Source organism: Condylura cristata, unplaced genomic scaffold (genome assembly GCF_000260355.1).
Source record: "Condylura cristata isolate star-nosed mole 26May11 unplaced genomic scaffold, ConCri1.0 scaffold00042, whole genome shotgun sequence".
NCBI lineage: Eukaryota > Metazoa > Chordata > Mammalia > Eulipotyphla > Talpidae > Condylura > Condylura cristata.
This window is the reverse complement of record NW_004567143.1, coordinates 4,474,042-4,487,351: the sequence shown is the minus strand read 5'-3', so window position 1 is coordinate 4,487,351 and position 13,310 is coordinate 4,474,042. Positions and strand designations below refer to the sequence as shown.

General features: G+C 67.6%; 2 protein-coding genes across 3 annotated transcripts in view; one reads left to right on the top strand and one right to left on the bottom strand.

Annotated features, from left to right (window-relative positions):
• SMARCD3 (SWI/SNF related, matrix associated, actin dependent regulator of chromatin, subfamily d, member 3) overlaps positions 1–8,129 on the top strand; it is a 23,473-nt gene extending 15,344 nt beyond the window's left edge. Inside the window, exons 2-13 of one of the 2 annotated variants that reach the window (XM_004694424.2) lie at positions 2,414–2,625; positions 4,208–4,250; positions 4,961–5,083; positions 5,191–5,313; positions 5,518–5,613; positions 5,772–5,873; positions 6,027–6,188; positions 6,903–7,000; positions 7,122–7,257; positions 7,473–7,595; positions 7,698–7,799; positions 7,947–8,129. In XM_004694424.2, the coding sequence (XP_004694481.1) occupies positions 2,414–2,625; positions 4,208–4,250; positions 4,961–5,083; positions 5,191–5,313; positions 5,518–5,613; positions 5,772–5,873; positions 6,027–6,188; positions 6,903–7,000; positions 7,122–7,257; positions 7,473–7,595; positions 7,698–7,799; positions 7,947–8,000 (1,374 nt within the window). In that variant the 3' untranslated portion in view covers positions 8,001–8,129. The remainder of the gene's footprint in view (positions 1–2,413; positions 2,626–4,207; positions 4,251–4,960; positions 5,084–5,190; positions 5,314–5,517; positions 5,614–5,771; positions 5,874–6,026; positions 6,189–6,902; positions 7,001–7,121; positions 7,258–7,472; positions 7,596–7,697; positions 7,800–7,946) is intronic. The other variant, XM_012733894.1, reaches the window with a different exon arrangement.
• Positions 8,130–8,207: 78 nt separating this feature from the next.
• On the bottom strand, positions 8,208–12,819 carry CHPF2 (chondroitin polymerizing factor 2). Its single transcript, XM_004694423.2, has 4 exons — positions 11,951–12,819; positions 11,041–11,605; positions 10,237–10,419; positions 8,208–9,646 (listed from the first exon to the last, which is right to left on the bottom strand). The coding sequence occupies exons 1-4, from the start codon at positions 12,211–12,213 to the stop codon at positions 8,339–8,341; spliced, it is 2,319 nt and encodes a 772-aa protein (XP_004694480.1). The 5' UTR covers positions 12,214–12,819; the 3' UTR covers positions 8,208–8,338.
• Positions 12,820–13,310: the final 491 nt, after the last annotated feature.

Below are 13,310 nucleotides of genomic sequence, written 5' to 3'. Positions count from 1 at the left end.
GCGGGCGGCGGCGGGGACGGTGGGCGCGCGGGCCAGGGAGGCGCGGCAGGGCTCTTGCCAGGGGCTGGGGGTGGGACTTGGGGACTGTCCCCCCAAGTGGCGGCCCCCCTGTAATAGACACGCCATCCTCTGCGCTTCTCTTGGTGGTCCCAGGTGCTGCCCTGCCCTGGAGAGGGTGGGGGCCACGCTTGGGCCGGGCCGTCTTCTGTTCATCGGTTGGGACAGGGTCCCTCTGACTGTGCCCTGAGCCAGGGCCAGGAGCAGGTGACCCTGAGGCACTGGGAGCAGAAGCTCGCTGCATGGGCCGCCTCTGCATCTCTGCAGGAGGTCTCTGGCCCCTGGCCGGTGGCCTCCGCATTCAGGGGCGGAGAGGGGACCCTCCCTAGTTCAGACCCCAAGTTAAGGGGTCTGAGGGCCCCTTGACAGACTCAGCCCCCAGCAGCTGATGTCCTTTGGGCCTCAAAGGTGTGAAGAAGGGACTGGAGCCAGGGCCTGAGGCCTAGAGGCCAGAAGGGGCAGGGCAGCTCTGCCTGGCCCCAGCAGGCTTCCCGGGTGCCCAGGGAGCTGAAGGGGCGTGCGGCTGGGTGGGGGAGGAAGCCAGGACAGTAGCCGCCAGGTTGGAGGGGTTGGAACGGGACAGGCAGGGTCTCCAGGACTTGGGGGGGTGCCGGGGTGGGATCCGAGCACAGCGGCAGCCTTTGGATCTTCTATGGCCAAATTTGGTTGCAGCCCCACAGAAGGCCCATGCTCAGCCAAAAGCGGAGTCCCCAGAACTTTAGCCCTTCGGGGGTGGCCCTGGGGGCCGCCATGGCTCCCCGCCGGTCCGAGCAGATCAGTGGGCTCACTGGCCTCCACCAATGGGAGAGCAGCTGTGAGGGGGGAGGGGGCCAAGGGGGTAACATTCTAGGGGTGTCCATGCCATTCCTCTGAGTTGCCTAATCCTGGTACTTGGGGGGCCTCTCCCCAGGGGCTCATCTGGTAGGGAGACTCAGCACATGGGCCTTCTCCGGGCCAACTGTGCGCGCCGGCCGTGACCCCACCACCTACGAGCGCCTCCTTCGCTGGTGGGGCCGGCGACAGGCCCTGCCTGCCCTGTGGAGGTGTGAGTGACAGGGTCAGGTGGGGCCGGGGAGGCGGACGCGTGGACAGGCAGGGCTCTGCAGGGATGGGCAGAGACAGCTGGCCGGCAGGGCAGGCATGGACAGACAGGAGGGAGCGTTGGGAGGGACGCGCCAGGGCTCCTCCTGGGGGTGACGTGGGGTGTGGAAATGACAGCAGGCTCAGGGTGTCTGCGTCCCTCCCCCACTCCTGCCCTCAGGCAGGCCCCTGCACTCGCCCCCTCCCTTGCCGACCCTCTGGTTCTCCCCAGCTCCTCTTCTGGAGTCTGCACTAGTGGACTCCAAGGCCTGGGAACGCGCTCTCGATGCCTCTGCCCCTCTGCACTGACTTGGGCCCCTGGCAGTGGTCAGGGGTTAGTCTGGCCCCATCCCCCGACTTCTGCCCTCACTGGGGCGGGGTAGGGAGCGGGGGCCAGTAGGGTGGGCCATCTGTAGAGATACAGGCGGCCAGGACGGGTGGGGAGTCCAGAAGCTGCCCTTGACCTAGCCCAAGCAGAGGACCTGGGGGTTCTGACCTCAGCCCCTGCGGTTGTCTCCAGCCTGCACCTTGGGAGCAGATGCTGGGGTCATGTCAGGATGGAAGCCCCTGGGTGTGGAGACTAGGAATCAGCCAGAGGGGGCGCCCCCATACACACCGGGCGCCGGCACTGAGGGGTTGGAAGCAGCCGGCAGAGGGGCAGAAGGGCGTGTGCTGACTGGACCACCCGCGAGGTGGGAAGGAAGCAGGCAGGGCAGGGCAGGGGGCGGAAGGGGGCGCAGGGGGCCGTCCCTCTGCCCTGAAGTCGCAGAGACAGAAAGCCCTGGGGGGGGGGAGGCGGGCAGGACCCGGCCCTGAGCCCACGTGCAGCGCCAGAGCGCCTGGCCGAGAGGCGTGACCTTGGCGCGGTCGCATGTCTCCTTGAGCCGCAGTTGCCCCATCTGTCAAGTGGGGTGGGAGGACTGGCCCCCGTCTGTCTGGCAGGGAGTTGGTGGATGTGAGCACCCTTTGCAAAGGTTGAAAGGCGCCATTAATATTCATTTTCGCGCTACCTTCGGCAGATCGGCGGCGGGCAATGCCCTGTGCAGTTGCCTGGCTTCAGTTAGCTTCCTGCAGCGAGACGCAGAGCCCCCTCCGCGAGGCCGCGCGGTTCCGGCGCCCCTGCCCCTCCCACCCTCGCTCACGCCCGCGGCATCAGGGTCGCCGGCCGGGGGTCTTGGCGTGGGGAGACGCGGCTCTTCGCGCCCGGAGCCGGGCTGGGGTCTGACGGCCGGCGCCTGTCTCTGCTTCACCCCCGTCCCCTCCCCAACGCCCCCAGCGCCCCGGGATGCCGTCTGGAGCCCGGATGCCCCACCAGGGGGCGCCCATGGGCCCCCCGGGCTCCCCGTACATGGGCAGCCCCGCCGTGCGACCCGGCCTGGCCCCCGCGGGCATGGAGCCCGCCCGCAAGCGAGCAGCGCCCCCGCCCGGGCAGAGCCAGGCCCAGAGCCAGGGCCAGCCGGTGCCCACCGCCCCCGCGCGGAGCCGCAGGTGAGTGGGGCCCCGGAGGGGGCGGGCCGGGGTGGGCGGGGAGCCGGCTTGGAAGGGGAAGGCAGGATGATTGACGGGAGCGAGGCGTCCTGCGCAGGGTGCCCTCTGGGGAGGTGGGCTGGGGCACCGGCGGGTTCCTTTGTGTGCCCACCGTAGGGACTGAGGCTGCGGCTGTCGCCCTCTGCCTGGTTATCGGCTCGGTCCCACCCTCCCTCCTCCTCGTCCCCAGCTTCTGGGGAAGCTTCAGCATCTTGGGGGGTGGGGGAGCGGGCTGGAGGACTCTGGACTGAGCTCTGGGACCGCGTTTCTCCTGTCTGCCGTGCTCGCTCACAAACCCCTACATCTGCCACCCCCCGGGCTCTGGTCAGGGGGTGTGGATCCTGTGGGTCCATGGCCTCAGGTGATTTTTAGGCCCTCAAAGGTTGAACTGCCATCATCTGTCCTGTGGCTCAGGTCTGCCCCCAAGCCAGGGGGAGGGGCAGCCCATCTCCTTGCCTGAGCCAGTTGGTGGCACCCCAAAAGCCCCTGCTGGTGCCTGGCAAGAGAGCTGCCCCTCTGGGTTTCAGGACTTAGCCAAACACACATGCTTTGCACACCAGATGGAGCCTATAAAAGGTGTAATGAGGATTTTACTTCTCTATTAAATATTTCTTACAGAGGGAGGAAAATCCACCATTTACAAAGAATCCCACGATGAATTCTTTTGCTAAGGAAAATGGCTTTTTATACAGTAAACAAGCCTGTGATTTATCTTGGATACCTGGAAGAGTTGCACATGGATAATTAGTTCAAACCAGATCAGACCTTTAGAAAGCTGCTGCCTCGCCTCCAGAGATTTTTGAACAGGGAGGGGCAGTGCTTGACACCACCACGTGGGGGCAGTGCGGAGCCGTCCTCGAGGCTGGGCTCCACTCTCACGGCACCAAGGGTTTTCTGGGTGCTCTGGGGCATGAGCAGCAGCCGAGGGCCCGGCAGAGTCCACTTTCCAGTTGCGACCTTGGGTCTGCCCAGTTTGCTCCAGCCCACGGCTCACCAACCCGCCCCACCTCATCATCCCCCAATTCTCCCTGGAACCCTAGTGGTGTCCCTGGCCCCCGATGGCTGGTGGTCCAACGGCATGAGCACCCACCGGTATCCCCTTCCAAGCCCAGGGTGGCAGGGGTGCAAATCCTCACCAGCTTCCTGCCACCCTCCTGCTCCAGGGACAGGGAGTGGGCTGCTCTCCCCCCCCCCCCCCCCGCCCCCGGAACTTGGCCCCTGGTGGTACACCCCTGCTCGGGGAAAAGTCAGGCCCTCAGACCCGGCCCTCCCCTCTCTCTAGCGGCCCCCCCCTTCCGTCTAAACCTGTGGTCCAGAGGACGCGGAGGGGCTCTGAGGCACAGGAAGCGTGGGTCACCTCTGCTCCCCGCGGAGGACAGGGCTCCCATGCCACACACCGCGGCCGTGGCCCCTGGAGGGGGACAGGCAGGCTGTGGGAACCCCAGCCAGGCGGGTGGAGATGTCGGGATAATTCAGCAGGTGGCCTCGTTACTCCCAGATCTGTCGCCATGGTAACCTGGTTTTTTCTTTAAAAAATGTACAGTGCCAAGAGGAGGAAGATGGCTGACAAAATCCTCCCTCAAAGGGTGAGTGCCTTCCACAGCAGCCCGGCCACCCCCACCCGCTGCTGCTCCGCCCCTCCCCTCCTCCACCCCTCCTCCCTCAGGAGAGGAGCTTCGCTCAGTCACTTTCACTTTTTGTTCAAAAAGCTAATTAAGAAGTGAGGTTCCCCAGGCCAGAGGGAGGGGGTGGGGCAGGGCGCCGGGCCTGGGGGCAGTGGACTTCAGTACGAGCATCCGAAGGAAGGACAAGCGGGACAAGGGAGGGGGCCTGGGTCACAGGCTGGGGCAGGCGCAACCCCAGCTGGCCAGAGGCCGAGCCGGGCACAGGGGCACAGTGAGGACATCAGTGGGCGCGTGCAGCCGGGAGGCCGAGGAGAGGCAGCAACAATGTCCCCGACCGCCCCCGGGGCCCCGGCACCCCAGCCACCTAGCGGGCACCCCAGGGAGCCCGGCCGAGAGAGCTGGTGTCTGCGTGCTGGTGGGCACTGTGCTTAGGGGAGGCCTCCCCTCCTGAGGGGCTGTCTGGGCCCCCCGAGGGAGGAGCAGTTCACCCATCTCACGCCTCAGGGCCACGCCTGCTGGACGTGGAGCCCCAGGGAGAGGCCCAGGGGTGCTCCCACGGCCCCAGAACCCGGCCAGCCCCTCGGGGCTCTCGGCACGCTGGCCCTGCCAAACGCGCCCGTCCACCGACAGGCCTGGCTGACCCAGGCCCCCTGCCCGCCCTCCTCCTCCAGATCCGGGAGCTGGTCCCCGAGTCCCAGGCGTACATGGACCTCCTGGCATTTGAGCGGAAACTGGATCAAACCATCATGCGCAAGCGGGTGGACATCCAGGAGGCGCTGAAGAGGCCGATGAAGGTGCCCTGGCGCGGGGGCAGGAGGCAGGCGCACCGGGCGGGCGGAGAAGCGGGGTTGCCCGGGGCGGGGCCCCCAGGTTCCCTCTGTACCATGCTCTATTTCTACAGCAAAAGCGGAAGCTGCGTCTTTATATCTCCAATACTTTTAACCCCGCGAAGCCCGACGCAGAGGACTCGGACGGCAGCATTGCCTCCTGGGAGCTGCGGGTGGAGGGGAAGCTCCTGGATGACGTACGTCCTGGCCCAGGTCTCTCCAGGGGTCCTGGGCGGGCGCGGGGCTGCGCCCAGGGCCCAGCGAGGCAAGCGCTTTGCCCGGCGCTAGGGGTCAGCCTGGCGGGGGCCAGGGACTGCGCTGCCCGGACCAGCCCACCCACTCCCGACTCCCTCCGCCCGGCGCCCCTGTTCCGCCCCCACGTCCCTGCTCCTCTCCCGCAGCCCAGCAAGCAGAAGCGGAAGTTCTCTTCCTTCTTCAAGAGTCTGGTCATTGAGCTGGACAAAGACCTTTACGGCCCTGACAACCACCTAGTTGAGGTAAGACCCCGACCCCCTGTCCCAGAACTGTCGCCCACCCGGAAGACCTCAGTCCACAGTGCCAGCGGCTGCCCGGTCTGCACCGGGGGCCACCCTAGAGCCCCAGTCGCCACCACCCCGGGGGCCCCGGAGGTGACCCCACTCATCTCCCCGGGCAGTGGCACCGGACGCCCACCACCCAGGAGACGGACGGCTTCCAGGTGAAGCGGCCGGGGGACCTGAGTGTGCGCTGCACGCTGCTGCTCATGCTGGACCACCAGGTGCGCGGCCCCCCAGCGCGAGGCCCTGGGCCCCCCCTTTCTCTGACAGCGCGGGCCTAGGTCTGGCGTGGCATCCTGGGGCCCAGCCCCGCGCTGCCTGGCCCGCAGCTCTTTCCCGTCTCTGCCCCCATTTTCACGGCCCCCTTCTCCCAGCCCCCCCAGTTCAAACTGGACCCCCGGCTGGCGCGGCTGCTGGGGCTGCACACACAGAGCCGGTCGGCCATCGTCCAGGCGCTGTGGCAGTATGTGAAGACCAACAGGCTGCAGGACTCCCACGACAAGGAGTACATCAACGGGGACAAGTACTTCCAGCAGGTGCCGGGCTCTGGGCCCCGGGGCGGGGCCGTCCTGATCTCTGGGCACTCAAGCGGTGCGAGCCGTGGCCTCCGAGCCGGAGGGCGGCGTCCGGCAGAGGCTCTTCCGTGGCGGGCCCGGGCCGGCGCCCGTCCACACGTGCCTCCGCGTGGGCGCTGCCCGGCCCCGGGCGACATTGTCAGCGCCGCAGCTGGGGCCCGGGGCGCCGTCCGGGTGAGACCCCGGCGGGCTTCTCAGCTATTCTGAACCTCGTTCCTTAGGTGGGCTCTGCCCACCCGGGCCGGGCTGTCGGGAGGAGGTGACGGCTGAGCAGCTGTGAAAGCGTGTGAAAGCGACACGCTCTCAAGACGCGGCCACCAGCGCCGACTTGTAGAGACAAAGCAGAGAAGCCGAGGCGAGAGACAGCAGTCGGCGTTTATTCAGCGCTTGCCTGCCGGGCACTGGCCGAGCACTGTGTGCCCACGCCGGCAGTCTCACGCCCTGCCGGGTCCCGTGAGCCCCATTCTGGAGACGGAGAGGCTGAGGCCCACACGGCCCGTGGCTCGCTCAGGCTGCCGAGCGAGGGAGTGCCAGCACGACCCGCCGCGGCACCGGCCCACCCCCGCCCGGTGCCCGTCCGGGGAGCGCTTCCGTCACCTTCCGGAATGGAAGGCTCTGGAACAGCAGCTGTGCGCTCTCCAAGCACAAAAGTGTGACCTCTCTCTCCTGCCTCAGATTTTTGATTGTCCCCGGCTGAAGTTTTCCGAGATCCCCCAGCGCCTCACAGCCCTGCTGCTGCCCCCCGACCCAATTGTCATCAACCACGTCATCAGGTGAGGCCCAGCGGCGCCTCGGCCCCCTGCCCGCCGCCCCCCCCCCACGGCCTCTGCCCCGGGGCCCCGGCCTCTGGGGGGGTGGGCAGCGCGGACTCCAAGGGCTGGACTTGCCCGGCAGTGTGGACCCGTCGGACCAGAAGAAGACTGCGTGCTACGACATAGACGTGGAGGTAGAGGAGCCGCTGAAGGGGCAGATGAGCAGCTTCCTCCTGTCCACTGCCAACCAGCAGGAGATCAGCGCTCTGGACAGTAAGGTGGGGCCAGAGCCCAGAGCTGGAGCGGGACACGCGCCCGGAAAGGACAGCGGGGCAGGGCGGGCGCGAGCAGGCCTTCGAGCCACGGCCCCCCGCTGGGCTGCAGAGGCCTCCGGGCCGGGACTGCCCTGCACTGGGACCACGGCGGCCCCCCTCCCCCCGCGTGCTCCCCATCATCGCGGCCAGGCTGAAAGGCTCTGTCTTTCTACCTGCAGATCCATGAGACGATTGAGTCCATAAACCAGCTCAAGATCCAGAGGGACTTCATGCTAAGCTTCTCCAGAGACCCCAAAGGCTACATCCAAGACCTGCTCCGGTCCCAGAGCCGGGACCTCAAGGTGAAGGGACTCGGGGGCGCTGGGTGGAAGACAAGCGGACCGGGAAGACAGTGCACGCTGTGGGGGGGGCGTCCAGACCCGGGCTGACCCCCCTCCCTCCAGGTGATGACAGACGTGGCCGGCAACCCGGAGGAGGAGCGCCGGGCCGAGTTCTACCACCAGCCCTGGTCCCAGGAAGCCGTCAGCCGGTACTTCTACTGCAAGGTGTGGCGGGCGCACCTCGGCTCCCCCCGCCTCGGCCTGGGCATAGGCCCCAGCCCGCACATGCAGCCGCCCCCCGGCTCGGGCTCCTGGGGGCGGGGCGGCCGCACTCACCAGCAGCACCGCAAGCGTCTGCGCATCTCTTTACAGATCCAGCAGCGCAGGCAGGAGCTGGAGCAGTCGCTGGTGGTGCGCAACACCTAGGACGGGAGCCCGCGGAGGCCCGGCCCGGCCCGCGCCGGGCACTGCCAGCCCGCCTGCCTCTGCGGCCCGCGCCCGGGCCGGGCGGGGCACTGGATTAAAGGTCATGCATCCGCTGGCAGCCGTGTGGTCATTGGCAACTGGGACGGGGTGGCAGGAAAGGGGGCCCCCCGCCCCCCCAGCCTTCTCTCACTCTTCCCCAGGCCTAAAAACAGGCTGGCAGAAGACGCTTTTAATAACATTTTCTTATTAAAAAACACAGCCGCAAGCGCTCCATCTGTCCGTCCACCTGGCCTTGCCCCGGGCGGAGGCCACGAGGCGGCGGCGGGCCGGGCCGCGGGCTAGGTGCTGTTGGCCTGCTCCTGCTCGAACAGGGCGGTGGCCAGCTGCGCGCGGGCGCCCAGCCCCTCCAGGTTGCTCAGGCGGCAGCGGTGGTACAGCTCCTCGCTGAGCCGTGGGCTGCAGTCCCGCAGCGAGAACTTCTGCACCAGGCCTGGCTCCACGGCCCGGAAGAGGTGGAGCCCTGAGAACCGGAGGAAAACATCCATCACCTCCAGCCCCTCCAGGGCTTCCTCCTCCTCCGGGCCTGCCAGTTCCGCCGCCAGCCGGGCGCGGGCCGCCAGGTAGTCCGCGTTGTAGAAGCAGCCCTCCGCGGAGGCCTGCCGGTCGAACCTGCCCCCCGCGGGGGCCCCGCGGGCAGGGTCGGCACCAGGGGGGGACGGGGGGTCAGGGCCCGCCCCCGGGGGGCCCGGGGGAGCTCTCTGCGGTGCCAGGGCGGGGTTGAACTCCTGGAAGTGGACCGGGAAGAAGGCCTGCCAGCCGGAGATGGCGTTCATGCGGCAGCGGTTGAGGACGTCCGGCCCCGGCCGGGTCCACACGGTGGTGAGGAAGAAGAGGGTGTCCACGGGGTGCTTCTTGGAGATGACGTCCATGAGCCGCACCTGGGAGGGCGCCTCGGCGCGCACGGCGAGCCAGGCCAGCCTGGTGCCCGGGTGCCGTCGCTCCAAGTCGGCCGCTGCCGCCTTCACCCCGAGGAACGGGTCCGGGGCGCCTCGGCCCCCTTCCCGGGGCCCGTAGACCAGCAACAGGGTGAGCAGCGCGTGCTCTCGCGGCTCCAGCACGCTGGCGGCGAAGGCCTCGAGGAAAGCGGGGGCCGCGGCGGCTTCGGCCGCCAGGAGGGGCAGCACCAGCTGCACGCGGGTGGCCTCGGTGACGTAGGGCATGGGGAGGATCTCCACGCGGCTCAGTGGCCGCAGCAGGCTGACCCGGCGGGCCAGTGCCCGCCGGTGCCCGCGCTGCGTCACGGCCTCCAGCAGCAGGTCCAGCGTGTACTCCATGCCCCGCGCCGGGTCGAAGCGCCGGTAGCCGTTGAGCAGCCGCTGCTTCTGGAAGCGCAGCCGGGGCTGGTAGCGCCGATTCAGCTGCTCCAGGGCCGTCTCCACCGCGTCGCCCACGTCCACCCTGCTGGCCCCCTGCAGCGGGCACTTGGGAGCCCCGCTGGCACAGGAGAAGGCGTGCTGCTCAGTGAAGTAGTCCCAGCCCAGCACCTCGAACCGAGAGCGCGGCGTGAAAGGGGCCGGGAGCCCCACGGGCCAGCTCAGCCCCGCCTCCCCCTCGGGGGTCAGCATGGTCAGGTTCCGGATCTGAGCCTAGGGTGGAGGGACGCAGTTAGTGCCCACAGGGAGCCAAGGCGCCACCTGCCCCGCGGCCTGGTACCGCCTCAGTCGGTGCTTAGCCAGCTGCCGGGGAGCCCCTGCGCGCCCACTCTCCGCGCAGACCGCGTGCGGGCGCCGGCTCAGCCGCCGTGCCGCTCCAGAGAAGGCCGAGCCCGGAGTCTCCTCACCCGGCGGAGCCCGGCAGACCCCCAGGGCCCCCTTTCGCTGTGCTCCCAGGTTGGCGGCCGGCCCCCGCCCGCCCGCCACCAGGGTCTGCCTTTCCCCTCGGTCTTCCTAGGGACAGGGCCAGCCTCCGGGGCCGCTGGGGTTTCGCCTCTGGTGGAGAGGGCTCCGTGAGAGGAGCTGAAACTGTCCTAAGCTCGGCCCGGCCTGAGCCTCGCGGCCCCTGCCAGGCCCCCAGCTGCGCTTGCCCATGCCAGAAGCGCAGCCAGTGACCGACCTGAGCCCCCGGAGCCGTTTCTCCCAGAGCTGTTTCCAGTGTCGGCACGGTGGGCCCCCAGCCCGCGCTGCGCTCCCTGCGAGCAGGACGGGGCAGCCCCCGGCCGCCGGCGGCCCCAGCTCACCTGCAGCTGCTCAATCTCACTGTACGCCCGCTCCAGCTCCAGCGCACTGAAGCGTTTGTGCAGCCGGTACATGAGCGTTCCCTCGGAGACGGGGTGCACAGCAAAGGCGCTCAGGAAAGCTGCGCTCCCCTCCTTCTCGGGGTCCCTGTTTTTGGCCAGTTCAAAGGAACGGTACTGCTGCCCCTGGAGGACCGGTCAGACCAGTCAGCGGCGCCTGCCGAGGCCGCCCGTCCCGACCTCCCTTCACCCAACTCAGTGCCCACACCTGTTGCTGCCAGTCCAGGCGGCGGGGACAGAGCACGCTCCCACCTAGCCTGGACCTCGACCTTGCTCTCACCACCGGATTTTGGACAGGCAACCGTGGATGCCTTCTCCCTCCAAAGAACCCCACCGCCCCTCAAGGAGACGAGTCAGCAACGCCCCCAAAACTCGGTCTGGGACCCCTCTGGGGCCGTCCCCGCTTCTCCAGTCCCATAAGCAGGAGGGAGCTCTGGGCTAGAAAAGTGATCACTCGAGGGGTGGGGGGGCACCTGTGGGAAACAGTCAGATGCACAGGACTGTGCTTGTGTCCAGAGAGGGGCAGCGGGCAGACGGGAGGCGGGCTGGTAATTAGTGTGCCTCCGCAGGGGGTCCCGGACCAGATGCCACTCGGACAGCCCCATGGGTTTAAGACTGCCGGGGAGAGCCAGAGGGGTGAGCCAGGGCAGCCCGAGGTGCCGCTGGGAAGGAGCAGGCAGCCCCCGCCTGCCAGACCGGACACGGTCACCTGTTCAGGGATTGGGGCTGACGCGCAAGGGGTGTCACCTGGTGCTGAGAGACACAGCCGATGCCCAGAGAGTCGATGAGGCAGCGGCCGAGCCACTCGTCGGGACGGGCGCTGAGAATGTCTCCGCGGCAGCCATCCAGATGTGGCCGCAGCCGGAGCAGGAGACTCCGGGACAGCAGGTAGCCGAAGCCGCCGTGGCAGTATCGGGCCTGCTCGCCCGCGCCAATGAACTCCTCCGCCCGGCCCAGATACAGGTCTTGATTGATGCTGAGGTGGCCGGCCAGCGCTGCCAGGCGGGGGGCCTGCACGTACGTGTCGTCCTGCATGATGAAGAACCAGTCGTAGTCGGCGCCGAAGTGCGTGTGAAGGTGGCGCAGAGTCTCTGACATGAGCCAGACCGGCCGCTCGTCCCCATGAGACACCACCTGCATGCCCGCCGGAACCCGAGCCCCTCGCTGCCCGGTGAAGTAGAGCAGCCGGGGGAAGTGGTGGGCGACCGTGCGGTTCACGGCCACGGCCAGAGTGGACAGCGTGGCCCGGGAGGTCAGGACCGCCACCAGCAGCCGCTCACGAGAGCCCAGCTCTGTCTGGATGTACCTTGTCCTGCAGAGAGACCAGTGTGTCAAGGGTCAGCTCCTGAGATTTAGGGAGCCAGCTTGTGCACCCCCTTCAGAGAGAGAGCTGGGAGTAAGAAGAGAGAAGGAAAGGCCCCCGGCCAATCCTAATTAGTTACTGGAGGAGGAGCGGGGCGGGGTCCACTAAGGAGGAGGTAGCGCTGCCCTGTGCAAGAGCCTCCCGTGCTAAGCTGGACACCTCAGGGGAGCCTTTCTTAGCCTGAGGGGGAGGACAAAGATGACAGACACCACGGCACAGAACTGCTCCAGGGAATCGAACACCAACGGCCACAGAGCAGAGGCGCGACTCAGAGCTGCCGCCCCCAGGCCTCACCTGAGCACCTTCTTGTAGGGCTTGCTGGGGTCCCGGTAGTAGGGGACGATCCGCGGCTTGAAGTCCTCATCGCTGTGGTCGAGCCGCGACCCTGAGTCCAGATTCTGTGGCCCTCCTGGCTCCCCCACAGCCTCTCCACAGAGATCTTCTCCCTCACCCTGGATCCAGGACACCCGCAAGAGGCTCAGGCTGCATCCCAGAGAGAGCCCTAGGATGAGGGGCAGTGCTGGGCGCAGCAGAGCCAGAAGGGAGCTCAGTCGCATGGTGGCAGGCTCTGCTGTGTGGGTGCCCGCGAGGGCACAGTCTCAAGAATCAATGGGTGGGTGGGTGCCAGGCCAGCAGCACTGGCCAACAGCTTTAACCAGGGAACTTGGGGTCAATGAGCTCAACAGAGCGAGACCTGTTTGCCCCCAGGCCCAGCATCCCAGGAGTGTGATGGTCCCAACCCAGCCCTGTCTGCTTGGCCCTCAGGAGTCGAGGCGCCAGGCAGATACTAGATTCAATTTCACTCCCTAACTGGGTTATGGTCTGTCTCCCACACACAGAAGGAGGAAGCTGAAGCCTACTGAAGCCTACCGATCTAACCCAACAAAAACCACATGGGTAGACTGAACAGACAGCAGCAACTGACAAACGGCCGGAGGGGAGAAAATGCAGCCCCAAGAAAACCAGGCCCCTGGCCCGGGGAGCCAGCCTCTCCTCAAGGGCGCCTGCTTAGGGCACAAGCCTTGCTCCGCTTACAGAGGGGTTGCTGACCCGCTGCTGAAGGCTGACACAGGCTGAGGGGTCAGGGCCTCTTTCTACTCCACCGGGGAAAACCAAGGAAACACAACCGGCATCACCCCTCCCAGTGAGGAGCGGTCAGGAGGCCCTGGCTGGGGCACAGTCCTGCCCACTCAAAGGAGATGGACAGGTACGGCGAGACCCCCCCAGAGCCTCTCCGCGGTGCACACTGGCCGATGCGGCCCTTGGCACGGCCTTCTCCCAGGGCCGGCTGCTGACCGCCGGTGCCCAGCTTCTCCTCGAAGGACACAGGAGGCCAATGGCAGTGACTCCTGCAGTGGAGCAGCGAATGGGAATCTGGCTTGACCAGAGACACAGGGCCCCGGACCACCCCAAACCGAGTGGAGAAGCGGCCGAGCAAGGCAGGATCCGGCGACGGCAAAGGGCCGCGAGGCCCCCCGCTGTCCAGCAAGGGCCCAGTCCAGTCCCAGGCGCTGGTCTCCCGGGGAATAAAACCGGCTGCGTCACGGGCCGCCGCGGGGGCGCAGGCGGCCAAGGCTCGTCTTGCTCTGGAGGAACGGAGGTCGTGGCTGGGCGACGACGCACAGCCCGGGTCCCCCAGGGGCGGCCCGGCCGC